The sequence below is a fragment of the Eulemur rufifrons genome, chromosome 8, assembly GCF_041146395.1.
Source record: "Eulemur rufifrons isolate Redbay chromosome 8, OSU_ERuf_1, whole genome shotgun sequence".
NCBI lineage: Eukaryota > Metazoa > Chordata > Mammalia > Primates > Lemuridae > Eulemur > Eulemur rufifrons.
The window spans coordinates 37926598-37944759 of NC_090990.1; the positions used below are offsets into that span (position 1 = coordinate 37926598).

Below are 18162 nucleotides of genomic sequence, written 5' to 3' on the forward strand. Positions count from 1 at the left end.
GTGCTGTCTTGCTCTGTCTCACTTGGAGACGAATCATCCCTTTGTCTGGTGTATGTATGTTGTATATGCTTATCTGTCCTTTTGTGACTTAGTAGCCATATTCTCATCAGATTGACTGTTGTGGGTACTACAGTGCTTGTGTTCACGTCGCCCTTATTTCACTTAATAATGTCCCCAAAGTGCAAGAGTAGTGATGCTGGCATATTGTTGTAATTGTTCTATTTTTTATTAGTTGTTAATCTCTTATTCTGCCTAATTTATAAATTAAACTTTATTATAGCCATGTATATATAGGGTTTAGTACTAACCATTGGTTCAGGCATACATTGGGGAACTTGAAATGTATTCCCCTCAGATAAGGGGGACTACTCTGTGTGAGTGTGTGTGTGTTTTATAAAATCAAATTATTCTTTATAAATAATATCCAGATTTTCAATTTTAAATATTATGTTATGAGCATTTCCCGATGACACTGAATGTTCTAAGAAAATAAGATTTTTTAAAGTATGTAATATTCCATTTTGTGAATAATCATATCAGTCATTAATCTGTATTGTACAGGTTTTTCTCTTAAATATTTCATCTGTATTGTGCAGTTTTTCTCTGTTTTCTCTATTTTGGTTAATCTTCCACCAGATCTCTGTTTAACTTAGATAGATTCATAAAAGAGTTTATCAAACCTGAAGGCATAAATATTTTTAATATTCCTGAAACAATCTTCTCCAATTGCTTTCACTCCCCTATGCTTCATCATGTTCCTCATGTGTACTTAGTTATTATAATTTTAAAATTATGCCAACTCAGTGCCCCCTCAAAAATGTATTTTAATGTGTTTATTTCTTGTTTGATGGATTATTCATTCCTTTGTCCATTTTTTGTTGTTGGAACATTCATCTTGTATCTTTCTTTTAGAAAGAGAATAGGAAATAGACTTATTCATTAACTCTACTATCTGAGACATTGCTGATATATATTTAGTAATCTTTTTTCCAGTTTGGAACACATAGCTTGGTAAGTATTAGTGTGAAGAGTAGATGAAAATATATAAAGAAAAGTATTTCCCTTTGGTATATAATGTGTACCTGAAAATACGCACAAAAGTAGACTGAGTTGAACAAAGACTTGCATGGTAGAGGAGGGTGTATTCTTACCACATATTATAAAGTTCTTAATGGTTGCCTTTTAGAAATAAGATGTATTCATACATTTTCTTTCTTTCCTTCAAAAATTAACATATAGGCAATGGACCAAAGTCTAATGGGCCAAATTCTAATGATGGTCTCTTTGATTGATAAAGATTTGCCATTTTCAGCATGCCTCATGATTTCTCAATTATGTTTGTTAAGCTTATGTTTCTTATTACTCCTATTGCCACTTTTTTTTTTTCCTACTAATTAAAAGAATGGCAGCACAGTCATTATGGAAAATAGGATGAAGTTTTCTTAAAAAGTTAAAACTAGAACTACCATATGATCCAGCAATTCCACTACTGAGTATACAGTCGTCCTTCAACATCTGTGGGGAATTGGTTCCAGTATACCACCACTCCCCCAAATCCCAAAATCTGCAGATGCCCAAATCCCTTATCTTAAATGGTAGGAGGCAGGGAGCCCAGTGTGGAGCTTATTGCAGAGGTTCTGGTGAAAGGTGATGAAGACTTGAACAAAGCAGTAACAGTGCTCAGAGAATATAAGTACAGAAGATATATATGATGGCCAGATTTGGCCCCCTAACTATATGTAAGGGGATGAGGGAAAAGAAGTTCAGAATTATCCCCAACTTTATGACAGAGTAACTGTCTTTTTCACTACTGTATCACCAGTGCCTACCAACTGGGGATACATATACCCTCAGTAAATATTTTGTTGAATGAAAGTGTATCTTTGGAATATATCAGGAGTATATGGAATTGTTTAGGAAAAATATATGAAATATGGAGTTATCTCACTGAAGGAAGCTTCAGAGCATGTAAGGATCCCTGAGAAAAGTCTTCATTTAAAAAGAATCACAAGACCAATGACTTAGAGAGGCTTGAAAATAAAATAAATACTCAGGTGTGTGTGGAACAGTGGTTGGCTTTTACTTACACAGGATATAGTCTGATTTTTAATGGAAAGACTATGAATAGAATATGACTATTTGAAGTATATAAATTGATGTTTGACCATGGTCTCTGTGGAAGTTTCTAGATACCTTGCAGAACTTTTGAGTGTAAACCAAATGGAATCCTTTCCTTTTGGGAGTTTACATTTTCAGGTTAATGAGTTAAGGTAATACCATAAATGCTATGTACAGTTGAATTATGGTAATGTAGATAGGTTCGTTCATGATGGATAGAGAGAAGAGAATCTGAGTCATAGGCTACCTGGAAAGAAATACCTTTTTCTAGCTTATGTCTCATAGAAACTAGAACTAAGCTAACATTGTTGTCTAATATATGTTTTTAGCATGATTTATAATCATCAGGGATTTCTTTTAATGTTATTTACACTTTGCACTTAGTGAATTGGTTTAAGCATAGTGATTTTGTATAAATTATTGTAAGTCCTAAATTATAGGGAGGGCTGAATCAATGACATTATACGGTATCTAGACTGTGTTTTACCAGACGGAGTTAAAGCTTGTGGAATGTACTTGGGTTATGTCTGAGTTTATACTGCAGCCTCGGACTGGGAATTTATGTTCTCTGAAAGAAGGGTGAAGATATTGTATTAACAGCTTACAGCTAAATATAGAAAAGGAAGGAAGGAACTTACTGCTAGCTCTTTGCCCTCAGCAAAATTCCTTGGAGAGTTACTGGCGGCAAAGAGTGAAGCCTTCAGAAAGGTTGTTCACAGGACTATTGTAAGACTATAGTGCGGAAGTGCCTTCACTCTACTTTATACCCTGAAGAAATATTTGCATACCTTTTTTTTTTTTTTTTTTAAGTCTAAAGGACTTTCTTATCCACAGTGTGTAAGGAGTAATACCTATTTTCAGAGAAACTCTCTAAGTGTTTTATTTAGAGTAGCATAAATCAATCATGATAATTTCATATTAATGTAGTTCTGTTACTTTGTTAGGCTACATTTGTTTTGGCCTAGTTTGCCTTGGAAGCAGACAAAAGAATTAAATTACAAATTCTCTGTTCTTATAGATATATTTCATTTCCCTTGCTTTAGTTTTCTTTCTGAGTTTACTAATAAGAATTAATCTTTTTTTTTTTTTCCCTCTCTCTTTCCTTTCATAGACTTACTCAAAAGTTAAGTGAGCATATGACATCATTCTTCCTTTCTGGAAGAAACCCTTAACCTTGTATAATCAGTGGCACATGTTTTTGAAGTTCTGTATTTTTCCTCATGAACTGAAACTTGGCTTTAGCTTCTCAAAATTACTTCCTGTCATCCCCCTCTCTTTTCTCTTCCCCCAAATGTGTTAAAGATGTATTCTACATTTTGGTCTTTCCTAGAGAAAGAAATATTGTCTAGCAACATATATTTGAGCACTAACTATTAATTAATAAATTCAGTAAAAATTCTACTAAGAGTCTTGAGGAGATCAGATTTTACAAATCTCAAATTAATTGAATCTGAGACTCTTCAAACCCAAAATAAAATTTTGAATTTTTATTCGAATAGGTTGAATAAAAAAAAAAAACCCAACCTATTTTTCCTGAACATGTTCATGATGTTGCAGAGAAACACTTCCGTTTACTCAATTAATCAAATTTCAAGCCTTCTCTTTCCCTACATCTACATTTTCTACATCCAATGAGTCACATGTGTATTGGATTCTATCTTTTCTCTATCCCCTAAGTCAATGACATGTCCAAGGTCTTTATCACTTCTTGCCTTTACACTTTCTGTAGCCTTTTAATCTTCCTTTTTCTAGTTTCTGTTCTGCCAAAACACCCTCCTTATTGATGTCTGATGGAGCTCTCTAAAACCATCCTATTCCTAACATTTTTTTCCTAGCCTTCTCAGTATTGTAAGTCTTAAAGACTGAAAACTCAAATCCTGAGTTTTCTAGAATTCAAGATTAAGGAATAGTGACCCCCTAACATTAGGCTTTTCACTGAAACCTAGAGTTAAAGTAGTTAGGGAACATCTTCTGTGGAAGCTAAATTTATTAGGATATATTTACATAAAAATTTGGTAAGGCTTTTCATTGACTGGAATAATGTGACTCAGAAGCATGTAATTGTAGAATGAATTGAAAGTAATCCATTGATCTACATTCGGTTTTCACTATCTGCTTTGACTTTTAATCAGTAACATCCAGTTGCCCAATACAATGCTGACTGTGTTCAGGAGACTCACAGTATTGCCTCAGATAGTCAAAGCAGAAGTTGTGGGGGAGAAACATTTTTGTAAATATTTTCTTGCATTTTATTTGACAGTCTTTGGAGATTTCAGCTAAAACTCTTCATAACTCTTTGAAGGAGCCAATTATGGCAGCTTTAATAGGATACTAAGCAAGAATAGTGATTTCTTAGGAAATCCAACCTATTTTTAGACTCCAGATATAAAAATGGGATCTTACACTGAATAATAAAATCAGTGGATTATCATTCCTCGTTCAACAAATATTTATTGAGCATCTGTTTGCCTGGCATAATTCTAGGGGTTTGGGATACTTTTTTAATAAGTAGAAGTACACTCTAATAATAAAAAGTGTAGTATAGTAAGTACATAAACCAGTACCAAAGTCATTGATCATTATCAAGTATTCTGTACTGCCCATGATTGTGTGTGCTATACTTTTATACTACTGGCAACCAGGTTTGTTTACATCACCATCACTACAAACGTTAGTAATATGTTGCATTGCAAAGTTACAACAGCTACAAAGTCACTAGGTTATAGGAATTTTCCGGCTCTATTTTACTCTTGTGGGACCATTGTTGTATGTGCCAGCGGTACCCAACCTTTTTGGCACCAGGGACTGGTTTCATGGAAGACAGTTTTTCCACAGGGTGGAGGGGGGACGGGAGGGAGTGGTTTACGGAGCTCAGGTGGTGGTGTGAGTGATGGGGAGCAGCTGTAAATACAGATGAAGCTTTGTTCACTGGCCAGCCACTTACCTCCTGCTGTGCTACTGTGTGGGCCCCTGGTTCCTAAGTTTCATGGAAGACAGTTTTTCCATGTGGTAGGGTTGGGGGACAGTAGAGCTCTGCAGCCCAGTCTCTAACAGGCCACAGACCAGTATGCAGCCTGGGGGTTGGTGACCGCAGGTATATGCAGTCCATCTTAGACCAAAATGTTGTTATGTGGCACGTAACTGTGTATGTTAGAGGGGATAAGTACAATACAGAAAAGAAAAAGTAAGCAGGATGATGGGAATTGGGAATGCTGGGTTAGGGGGCCAGGTTTCAGTGTATGCTGGCCTGAAGATTTCATTGAGAAGGTAGCATTTGAGAAAATTATCATATGTCCTGTAATTATGACTACAACTTAGTTGCTAAGAAAATGTCAGGTTTTGAGAATGAACAAAATATGGATCAGATTCCATCCCAGACCTCAGGGAGTACATGGTTGAGCAAAGGAAGGGGAAAAATTTGCACAAAGTAGAGCTTTATAATGATATTATAGATACTTTGATAGAAGCTTATACAAGGTATATTAATAGTATGGCACACAGATCTTTTTCTTTCTAATCTGATCTCACCTGTTTTTATTATGATAAGCAGTTTATTTAAACCGTGACTCTTAAACCTCCTGGATACAAAACATGGGCTTAGATTACCGTAGAGTCATGTGAATTGTTCTCTCTCTGCATACCTCTTTATTACCTTTTTAAAAAACACTTTCAAACTATTCAACATATCTAGACTTGTTCCAAATTACAGTCAGTTGCCCTTAAAACCACCCATTTATCTAAGAGGAATGTTTTTATTCAGCATCCATTTAGCTATCCATCATGTAACTGCTCTTAAATATATAATGAAACCAGGTGCTGTGGCTCACGCCTGTAGTCCCAGCAACTCAGGAGGCTGAGGCAAGAGGATTGCTTTGAGCCCAGGAGTTTGAGGCTGCATGCAGTGAGCTATGATCGTGCCACTGTACTCCAGCCTGGACAACAGAGTGAGACGCCATCTCTTATGTGTGTGTGTGTGTATATATATACATATATATATATACATATTTTATATATGTATAAAATGAACAAGATACTACAAATATAATATGCAAGGCACTTTGCCAAGTGCTAGAGATATAGCAATGAACAAGATTGATAAGCTTCTGCTTTGTAGGAGCTTACATTCTAGTGGAGGAGGAATCAATAAGTAATCAAGTAAGATGTCACATATATTGCATACCAGTGATTCTCCAACGTTTTGGTCTGAGGATCCTTGTACACTTTTAAAAATTATTTGGGGACTTCAAAGAGCTTTTGTGTATTTCAATTTTATTTATTAATATTTACCAGCTTAGAAATTGAAACTGAGAAATTTAAAAAATATGTACTTTTTTATTTAAAAATAATAAGAAACCCATTACACTAGTAATATTTTATTAGAAAAGAACCATTTTCCTAAACAAAGGAAGAAACAAATAAAAAAATAGAAGAATGACATCGTGTTACATTTTTGCAATTCTCTTTAATGTCTGGCTTAATAGAAGATAGCTGGATTCTCATATCTGCTTCTGCATTCAATCTGTTATTATTTGTTGTTTTGGTTGAAGTGTATGAAAATATAGCCTCAACATATATGTAGTTAGAAAAGGGAAAAGTATTTTAATAGTCTTTTCAGATAATTGTGACTATTTGATACTTCACCAAAACTCAAGTAACAGTTTCTTAAAGGTTAGTTGCAATGTGAAATCTAATGAAATTGATAAGTGAAAATACTCTATCACGTTAAAATCCATTGGTTTGTCTGGTACTTTGAATGGATCTTTTACCCTTTGTATGGTTTCGTAACATCATGCATTGGTGATTTGAAAATACTGGTTTACTGAGTTATGTGGATCTTCCAAATGTTGACACATTTCATTATATGACATAAAAATTGTTGATACTGCCTCAAACTCATCAGAAAAGGCTTTAAGTTTTGAGAATCTGTCAAGGTCACGGTGGCTGGTGAATACATACAAAATTCTAATGTTTACTTAAGAGCTTGAATTTTATAATTGGCAACAGCACTGTCAGTTTTCCCTGAAATGACAGGCTCACTTCATTTATTTTCAGGGAAATGTTTGCCAAATATCCCAGAGTGAATAATATAGTTCATCAGTTGTTCTTCCAAGTAAAAATGATGAAAAAAGTGTCTATTCACAACTCAGACATTTGCATAGTGTTGTTCCTTGAGATAACCATCGTACTTTGCTATGCAGTAGAAGTGTTTTGTGTGTACTTCCCATTTGTCACAGAGACTATATATTTAAAAAAGTGTATTCAAGGGTTGAGATTTCATAATGATTACTGCTTCTTCAAGAGCATTCTTAAGAGAAACAGGAGTTCTTACAGTGACTACTAGTTCAGTTTGGTACCATTGCCTTGATTTGTGTTCATATGCCATCAGTTCTACCACCGTTGCTCTTGCACCATTGGTACAAACATCAACGTAGTGAAGAACGCAGATTGCGTCTTAATACGGAAGTAGTTTTGCCTAGAGGACACCCTGACCTCATTGGACTCCCGATGTTGTTAGGTATCTTATTTCACCTGATTTTCACAGTAGACCTATGAGGTCGTTGGTGACATTAACTCCTTTTTAAATATGTGGATACAACTCAGAGGTGGTAAGTACTATCCTCCTGAGGTCACACAAAAGTAGTGAAGGTGGGACTTGAACCCAAATTTTCTGACTAGAATTTCTGGCTTTCGTTCTTTTCATTTCCTACAATATCTCTAAACTGTGGAAAAGCTTATATTGTTATCCCTTAAGAAGGACTTTATTTTTTTTAATTTTTAAAATTTTTTGAGACAGAGTCTTGCTCTGTCCCCTGGGCTAGATTGCAATAGCATCGGCATAGATCACTGCAACCTCAAACTCCTGGGCTCAAATGATCCTCCTGCCTCAGCCCCCCGAGTAGCTGGAGACTACAGGTGTGTGCCACAACAACTAGCTAATTTTTCTATTTTTTGTAGAGATGGGGTCTTGCTTTTGCTCAGGATGGTCTTACATTCCTGGCCACAAGCAGTCTTCCTGCCTCAGCCTCCCAGAGTGCTAGGATTATAGGCATGAGCCACCGCACCTAGCCAAGAAGGATATGGGTTGAAGTTTATTTAACAGAACTATGGGTGTTTGAAGCCTAGAGACTCTGTTCTCATTGTTGCTTTCTATGTGCTATGTCACTGCAAAATACTAAACTTTTTTGGGACTTTGTTCTAGAAAATAAGGATAATATCTTTCTCATGTAGCTGTTGTGAGGATTTAATTAATTAATACATGTTGTATGTTTAGAACCATGCTGTCACAAATGAAGTGCTCAACAGTTTTAGCTTTTATTATTTACACAGGTAGAGATGGGGTTCAGGCATTTCAGCTGAGGGAACAATTTGAGCAAAACCTGGGAATTGTGAGTCATGTGAGCAGTAAGTACAATGTAGCAGCAGTGTAGTGGCTCATGGAAGAGTATGTTGGGATGCCAAACTGGAAAGGTAGATTTTTGAACCTTGATTATCCCTGGCCTAGAGTTTTAACTATTGCTCAAACTGTGTCCCTAATGCCTAAGACAGTGACAGGTACTTGGCATGTGTATTTACATACTACCCAAGTATTGGAATATTTGAATAAATTTAAGGAAGGAGAGAGCAGGTGCTCTTATCATGAGCAACATATGAGGAGAAGGTAACATTTCAGCATAGCTCAGAGGAATGAATAGAATTCTAATAAGCAAAGGTATTCAAGGCTATTAGAATGGGTGAAGAAGATAACCTAACTAGATAATGTACCATCCAACCAAGTTATCGTATTTTCCAAGAGATTGTAAGTTACTTGAGATCATGGAATGCTTTATCCTTGCTCATATCCTAAACTTAGTACCTCATGCGTGTTGGGCTCAGTAGATATTTGGACAGTCTCTCAACAGTTAATCTTGTAAACATGGTTTTTGTGTAATGGTTTTATTTCACAATAACTTACAGAGAAAAGAAGGCCTTCCTGATTACAGATGTTAATTCTTTTTACTTAAATTGCGTAACAGAGAAATAACCACTTCCTTTTGCAATCAGGCAGTAATTTATTCAAGGTTGTTTATGTCCTAAAGGAGAAGAAAATATGACTTTAGGAAGACAGATTCCTAAGCAGTGGATCAGGAATGGTAAGATATAGGAGTTTTGGAACTTTGTCTTAAAATATGCTTCTTGTGGTTTAGTTTGTGAGCGTTACATTGGAAGAGTGAAACCTTTTGAATGACCTCATGTTCTTACATGTATTCAAATGTACATAATATAGGAATTGTGATTAGATATGTAATAAAAGAGCTAAGATTATAAAATCCTGAAGAGATAAGTATTTTGCTTACTAGAAAAATACTATTTTTCCTCTGTACACCTTAAAGTGTTTCCATATAAGTCAGGCATTATATTGGGAATTAGAAGTTACAAGTAATTTCTTTCTAACTAATTTTCTCTGGCTAATTGTGTACTGGATTAATAGACCTCATTTTCTCTTAAGGCTGTGTATGATAACATATTGGTATTTTAGCATAGGTCAGGCACTGTGGTAAATATTATACAGATTAATTATCTCACTGAAACCTCACAAGAACTACATAAGGGTCTAGGTACTGTTATCCCCATAGGTTTTATTATCATCCTTAGATGACAGATGAGAAAAGTAAAGCTCAGAGAGTTTAAGTAACTTGCCCAAGGTCAGAGTGAATAAGGGAAAGCTAGGTATCAGACCAGAGTTTGGACCCTAGAGTCGGCCCTCTTGACCTTTACATTGTGCTGCTTAAGGGATAACGAAAAAGCAGTAGCTTTGTGGGGCATTGAGGTGGCTTAGAGCAGTGTTTTCCAACTGTGGATACCAATCCATTAGTGCATTGTGAATTCTATTTAGTGGGCCAAATCAGCATTTAAAAAAATTAGATACAACAGAAAATATCAATTTGTATGTCATGTAGTAAGAACAGGCATTATTTTGTGAAACGAATGTTCCAGTTTTATGTGTGTGTGTGTACACATACATGTGTATATGTATGTGTGAACTGAGTCATGCTATATAAAATGTACTCCTTATTGTAAGTCACAAAATTTGGAACACACTGGCTTAGAAGATAGAAAGCAAGCTTGACAATGTAATGTATAGAAGTGGTAGATGCTGGAGAAGTAATCAATTCTAGAGATAAACTGAATGTATAAATAACATAAAAAGAGGGAAGAAGAGTTATTTGGGTAAAATACTATAGTACTCAAAGTTGTTTTAGCAGATTCATTAAATGTGGCCATTTTTAGTAGGGATTCACTCAGTATAGTTTTATTTTAATTTTGGTTTTTATTTTTAATTATGACTACATAATAGTTGTATATCTTTATAGGGTACATGTGATGTTTTGATATAAGCATACACTGTATACTAGTCAAATCAGAGTAACTGGACTGTCCATTAGCTCAAGGATTTATTATTTCTTTGTGTTAGGAACATTCCAATTCCACTATTTTAGTTATTTTAAAGTATACCCTAACTTATTGTTTGTTTTTTGGTTTTTCTTGAGACACAGTCTTGCTCTGTTGCCTGGGCTAGAGTGCCATGGCATTAACCTAGCTCACAGCAACCTCAAACTCCCGGCTTAAGCAATCCTCCTACCTGAGCCTCACAAGTACCTGGGACTACAGGCATGCACCACCACAACTGGCTAATTTTTCTACTTTTAGTAGAGATGGGATCTCACTCTTGCTCAGCCTGGTCTCGAACACCTGACCTCAAGTGATCCTCCCACCTCAGCTTCCCAGAGTGCTAGGATTACAGGGGTGAGCCACCACGCCAGGCTAGATTCTTTTTTTTTTTTTTTGGTAAGTCACGCATGAGGTAAAATTTATAGAGGGGGGAGCAAGATAGGATTATAGAGCAAGAGCAAGATACATACGCTACAGATGACACCTGGACCTCTTACGTTAGCAAAAGAGACCTTGGTTATGGTCTGGGTCTTGTTTTATAGTGTCTGGATAGGGACCTCCCCATGGTTCAGACATCATCATGGGATAACTTATTTTGATTACAGTCACTTCGTTGTGCTATCAAATATTATTCATTCTAGCTAACTGTGTAACTATATTTTTGCACCCCTCAACCATCCCCATTTTATCCTTCCCTCTCCGCTACCCAATGTAGCTTTAATTTTACTCCTAGAGAGATGCCTCTGCAGATGGTTTGTGAATTGTTTATATCATTACTGTATTTTTATTTTCGTATGAACAATTTGTTGTGATTAATAACTGGACATCTCATTGGTGTTTCATACACATAAAAATATTTTTCCTGGCCGGGCGCGGTGGCTCACGCCTGTAATCCTAGCACTCTGGGAGGCCGAGGCGGGTGGATCCCTCGAGGTCAGGAGTTCAAGACCAGCCTGAACAAGAGTGAGACCCCGTCTCTACTAAAAAATAGAAAGAAATTATATGGACAACTAAAATATATATATACAAAAAATTAGCCGGGCATAGTGGTGCATGCCTGTAGTCCCAGCTACTCGGGAGGCTGAGGCAGGAGGATTGCTTGAGCCCAGGAGTTTGAGGTTGCTGTGAGCTAGGCGGACGCCATGGCACTCACTCTAGCCCGGGCAACAAAGCGAGACTCTGTCTCAAAAAAAAAAATAAATAAAAAATTAAAAAAATATATTTTTCCTATTAGATCCAGTAGGGTAGAGGTTTGTTTACTGACACACAGGAGAGAATGGGAGACAGCAGGCTAAATTAGTCAGAATAATAGAATCTTGAATTTTCAGCTAGAAGGGATAATTTAGTACAAGCTTCCAATTTTAAGGTGCAAAATGAATATTTAGATGATATAAGTGGCTTGCTAAGGTTAACACTAGAAAAAAGTAGCAAAGCAATGGGCTACATCTTCTGATGCTTAGTCCTACTCTCATAGAGTAATTTGCCCTTTGTCTTTGCTTATTCTGTTCTCTTTACCTGGAATGCCCCCCCTTTTCTCCACATCCCCACCCCCTACACCTTTGCTTCTAATTTCTACTCAGTCTTTAAAATTCAGTTCTAATCTCCTTGTCTCAGAAGCCTTCCCTGTCTACAAACATATATCATTGTTTTATTTTATTTTATTTTAGAGACATTCTCACTCTGTCGCCCAGGCTGGAGTGCAGTGGCACAATCATAGCTCACTGGAGCCTCAAACTCCTGGCCTCAATCCATCCTCCCGAAGTGCTGGGATTACAGGCGTGAGCCACCCCAGCTGGGCTCATTATTTTGATGCTGATGAAATTGTCCTCAGTTTGGCCAGTGGAATCCTATTTAAGCTGACTTCTGTGTTCTTTTGACATGCCCCTATCATTTTTTGAGTATTCCTTACTTTCTGGCACAAGAAGATATTCCAGATTCATTTTGTACCTTTCCTGTTCTAGTTCTGGAATCACCCATTTTTCCAGGGAGCACTGGATTCTTTTGATGAAGGATATTTTCTAGTGTATCCATGTCCATATTTATTTCCATATATATGTATATATATAACCATGAATTCATACTGATACCTCCAATTGTAGTCTAATGTCACAGAAAACATTCTGGTTTTCTCCCTTACCATATTTGTAACTCCATTTTCCAACTATGAGAAACTCTTTATCTTTGTTATATTTACTTGTTTGATCAATACTTCTATATATAATTATTTTACAATCATCCACTTCCCTTTGTAAATGGCACCCTCACGCCACTCAGCTTTGGAAGACTTGTGCCAGACTGACTCCATTCACTGCAGTGTGGACACCTTCCTCACTTTCCTTGGGCTCTGACTCCCTGTGTTGGACTTTCCCATTATATAGAGTCCCCGTTCATCTTGCTGTGGGCTTTCATGCTCCATACTAGGTTGTCCCTTCACTCCTCTTCGCCCTGCTCAGGCTCTGGTACCCTGAGCTGGATCTTCTACCCATTTGATACAATACTTTAAACTAAACTGTGGAACTTATTTGAATTTTCCCTCTAATGTCCCTTTTCCATTCCAGGATTCAATCCAGGATTTCACATTGCATTTAGTTGTGACAACTCCTTATTCTTTTCTTGTCTTTCATGACCTTGACATTTTTGATGAGTATTGGTTATTTTGTAGAATGTCTCTCATTCTGGATTTATTTGATATTTTCTCATGATTAGATTTAGATTATGTATTTTTGGCAAGAATATCACAGAAATGATGCTGTTTCCTTCTCAGTGGATTGTATTGGGGGGTATATGATGTCAATTAATCTTACTGCCGATGATGTTAACCTTGGTCACTTGATTAAGGTACTGTGTACCAGATTTCTCCATTGTAAAATTACTTTTTTTTGTTTATAATTGATAAATACCTTTGGGGAGACACTTTTAGATTATACTAATTACCTTGTTTCTCACTTTTGCCAACTGATTTTAGCCATTCACTATCAGTGGATCTTGCCTCTAGTAATTATTACTGTCGTGTTGGTGTAATGGTAATTTTTGATTTTTCTTATTCCTTCTACATTTTTTTTTTTATGAGACAAGATCTTGCTTTGTTGCCCAGGCTGGAGTGCAGTGGCCTGATGATAGCTCACTGTAGCCTCAAACTCGTGGGCTTAAACGATCCTGCCTCAGCCTCCAGAGTAGCTGGGGCTATGCTTGCACTGCACCACACCCGGCTAATCTTTAAATTTTTTGTAGAATTAGCTGGGCATGGGTGGCGCATGCCTGTAGTCCCAGCTACTCGAGAGGCTGAGGCGGTAGGATCGCTTAAGCCCAGGAGTTTGAGGTTGCTGTGAGCTAGGCTGACGCCACTGCACTCACTCTAGCCCGGGCAACAAAGCGAGACTTTGTCTCAAAAAAAAAAAAAAAAAAAAAATTTTTTTTTTTTGTAGAGATGGGATCTTGCTATGTCACCCAGGTTGGTCTGAAACTCCTAACCTCAAGCAATCCTCCCTCCTAAGCCTTCCAAAGTGCTGGGGTTACAGGTGTGATCCACCATGCCCAGCCTTCTACACTTATTAATCATAATTCTTCTGAAGGAAGAGATATCTTTTCTCCCCTATTTATGTACTTATTCAAGTATTCTTTATATATCTGTATTCAATTCATGGATATTTATTATATTCTGTGATCTATAGTCCAATACTTTCTGAATTTATTTTTTTTTATTTTTATTTTTTTCATATTTCTGTCCTATTTCTTATTTCTCAAAATTCTTTGAGCTTTAGCCATTAGAACTCCTTCAGGTTGGCTCCTGTGCCTTTTTGACATGCCCCCATTCTTTTTCAAGCACTTCCTGTATCTGTCTACCTACCTACTTACTTGCCCTACCTACCTATTTATTATCTATCTAAAATCATGAGTTCATACTGATACCTCTAATTCCAGTCTAATACCACAAAGTTTATTCTAGACTTCTCCCTTTTCTTATTTGTAATTTTTTTCTTTGACAGTTGAGAAATGTTCTCATTATCTATAATGTAGTCACTTGTTTGTAGTTATAGAATTGCTAACCTATACTCCTATGAAAACCAGATTTGCTAACTAGAGTACAATATTTGTATACAGCTCTTTCCTTTCCTTTCCCTTTCCCCTTTTCCCTCCCCTCTGCTCCCCTCCCCTCCTTTCCTTTCCCCTTTTTCCTTTTCTTTCTTTTCCGCCTTTCATTATATAGTCCAAATACTGTTTTTCAAAGTTACTTCATGTCTTAATCAGTTTGGGCTGCTATAACAAATTATCAGAGATTAGATAGCTTAAACAGCAAACATTGATTTCTCACAGTTCTGGAGGCTGGAGAGTTTGAGATCAGGGTGCCAGCATGGTCAAGTTATGATGAAGGCCCTCTTACAGGTTGCAGAAATTCCACATCTCATTGTCCTTGTATCCTCACAGCTTGTTAAGAGAGCAAGAGAGCTCTCTGGAGTCCCTAATCCCATTCAAGAGGGTTCCTATATCTTAAAAACAGATTTTTTTCTATTTCTCTTTTTCTGTTTTTACTGGGATGTGCTTAACTGTGTTTTTCTTTGATTTACCGTGCTTGGGGTTCCTAGAGCTTCTGATATCTGTGGCTTAATGTCTTTCATAATTTTGGGGAATTCTCAGCCAGATAGTGCTTCTGTTCCATTCTTTCTTTTTGTCTCCCTCTGGTATTCTAATCACACGCATGTTATACTTTTTCACCGTGTTGGCTTACCCTTTCTTCTACATTTTCTATCCCTTTGTCTCACTGTCTTTCATTCTGATTAGTTTCTTCTAACCTCTCTTCCAGTTCTATAATTGTCTCTTGAGTTCTATTTAGTCTGTTGTTAGATTCATCTATTGAGTTCTTAATTTTGATTATTACATTTTCAATTTTAGAATTTATATTTGATTATTTTATAAATCTAAATGAAAAGCAAACAAAAGAAAAAAAAAGGAAAAATCTATATCATTTATAAAATAATCTGGAGCCCCAGTTTATCTGTTTATATTGTCTTTTTGTTCTCATTAATGTGGAGTTTTTTCCTCCAAAAGTGTCTGTGCTTATGTGTACTTGATTGTCTTTGCCTTTGTACTAGACATTGTATTTGAAAAATTGTTTATGGAAATTTAATTTAGAAGCTAAGATGATATCATTTTACAGAAAAGATTTTCATTTGCTTTGGCTAGCTAGATGCCTGGACTCACAAATAATCTGGGGTCATTTTAATCCATTTCAGGCATCAAGATTTAAGATTTTTCTGGGCCACCTATATGACCAAATAATAGTTTCAATTCTGGTTTATCCTTAATCCCAAAGTGAAGCTGTTTGGGGTCCCAATCAAAACATGGCCTATTTACCAGAGCTCCCATTGTTGATGGGCCCTGGTTTCTACCTTTTGGCCTAAAAAGGCTTATTAGTATTTAAATAGACTTTATTTTTTAGAGCAGTTTTAGGTTCACAGCAAAATTGAGCAAAAAGTAGAGTTCTCATATACCCCTTGCTCACACGCTGACAAAGCTTTTAAGTGCATTGTCCAGTCTACAACTCCTGCCCTGGATTTTACAAAGTCTCTGGGGGAAAAGTGGCCCCAAAGACAAGGCTTATCTTCTAGATTTTTGTCTTCTCCCAGATGTTGGCCTGGTAATTCTTTCTACTTTGTTGGTTTCTGATGCCTTCAACCAGTTGTTTTTTAATAATCAGACCAGCTTTTCTAGTTGTTCTCAATGGGAAGTTCGGTCTGAACTGTGTAGCCTGCTATTATTGAACATAATATTCCCTTTGTTATAAATTGTTGCAAGTAGGTTTGTGTATCTGGAAAGGATAGATCAAGCTGAACTTACTAAGGAAATGGCACAACTAAAAACCTTTTCTGTTAGTATCACAGTTCTAAAATTATACTTTCAAACATAGAGGTATATTGTAGAAAGTAAACTTTTAATTTTTATAATCTTTTATTCCAGCACGTGATGCTGATGAGCGAGAGAAGTGGATCCATGCCTTAGAAGAAACAATTCTTCGACACACTCTCCAGCTTCAAGTAAGAGTCTTTACATGGCTTCTGGATAGTTCATTAGTTTTTTTGTGTGTTTGTTTTCAGAGTTTTAAAAAATAATTGTGATATGATGTAATGAGAACTTTTAATTTCTCAGTTGCTTTTTCTTGCTTTTATAGTGTTATATAGTAAAGTTATAGTCATTTATTTTTTTGTGCTTTCTGTAGGGTAAAATACTGATTTTTGTTTAGAAATAAGATAGTTCAAGGCAATGTTGAAAGTAAAATGCTGTTAAAATGTACCAGATTCATTTTTTTAAATTTGGTATCTATAGTTGGTTATTGTGTGAATAGTTGGTTCTTTCATGATTCAAGAATGTTCAGGATTAAAAGCAGACATGAAATTGTGCTACTTGAAGTTGAATCTTTTTATGAGACAAGCTGAACCTGGGATCACAAATTGCCTCTGACCTTTATAAGACAGTTTATTTTCAAATAAATTTATTTTGCAATACTGCAAAAAAATTATGCGTAATACTAGATAAGTGATAAGAAGTCGACCTCATTTTCTTATTACAGGATTTGGATATTACCGCATGTGTCAGTTAGTACTCTTTGGGATGGTAGTGAAAGAAAACCCAATCCAAACTGTTTGAAAAAAAGTGAATCTAGCTTAGATGTATTTCGAAGTAGGCATGAGATCACAAGGACTCATATCCCCCATTTCTGTTTCTAGGATTCAGTTCTTTTGGGTTGGTTTCATTTTCAGATAGGTTCTACCTTTGTGGTGGTATGATGGCTGCAGCAATTTCAGCCTCTCATATTTTGTTCCGGACCTTAACAGGATTGACAGGATTAGTGTTGATCACCTTAGTTTCAGTCATGTGTCCAGTCCTGACCAATCACAATTTTACAGTCATGTGCTTCACCCTGGAGCTGGCTTCACCAGAAACACATTGCTGATAATGTAGAAAGTGTGTTCACCCTATCTCACCCCACCGCAAGCAAAAGTAGAATAGGGAAAAAAAGATGCTAGGTAACAAAAAGCAGCTAATATCTATCTACTCTACCACACTGAAGATAATTTTCTGTGTTTATTCTCTAATTAAAATGCTTATATTTGTGACATATAGAAGATTTTGTTTTAAATATTTTCATTTAGAAGATTGAATTGTAGAAAGTGGATGTTTTATAACCTTTTCTCTCTACCTATCTTTGTCCTACACCAGGCATTGGCTTGATTAGATAGGGTGGTGTAGGGCATCCTAGGTCTTATTAGATGTTAGACTATCACTTGAAAGTGTTCAAGTAGAGGCTTAAAAAACATTATGCGAGGATGTGGTTATTAAGGAACTATAAGAAATGAATATGGAATTGAAATAGATTTGTAAGTTACGCTTTTTAAAAGCAACTTTATAATTTCTGTAGGTTTATTTTTAATTTAGGCAGCTTCATAAATGACTATAGCATCATTTCAGCAAATTCGTGATCCCGTAAGAAGACAAGTGTTTTAATACTCGTATTAGATGAATGTGGCAGATGAGATCCCTCCCTCCCATGATTGCTTAGACTGACATTCAAGTCTCTTTGTAATCTATTTTCACATGTCCTTCTGGACATTTCTGCCA

The 18162-nt window shown here is 36.2% G+C and overlaps 1 protein-coding gene across 7 annotated transcripts in view; it reads left to right on the top strand.

The window, feature by feature from the left end:
- OSBPL9 (oxysterol binding protein like 9) overlaps positions 1-18162 on the top strand; it is a 167123-nt gene that overhangs the window by 66434 nt on the left and 82527 nt on the right. For all 7 annotated transcript variants that reach the window (XM_069479964.1, XM_069479965.1, XM_069479955.1 and 4 more), the window contains one exon: positions 16504-16580. In XM_069479964.1, the coding sequence (XP_069336065.1) occupies positions 16504-16580 (77 nt within the window). The remainder of the gene's footprint in view (positions 1-16503; positions 16581-18162) is intronic.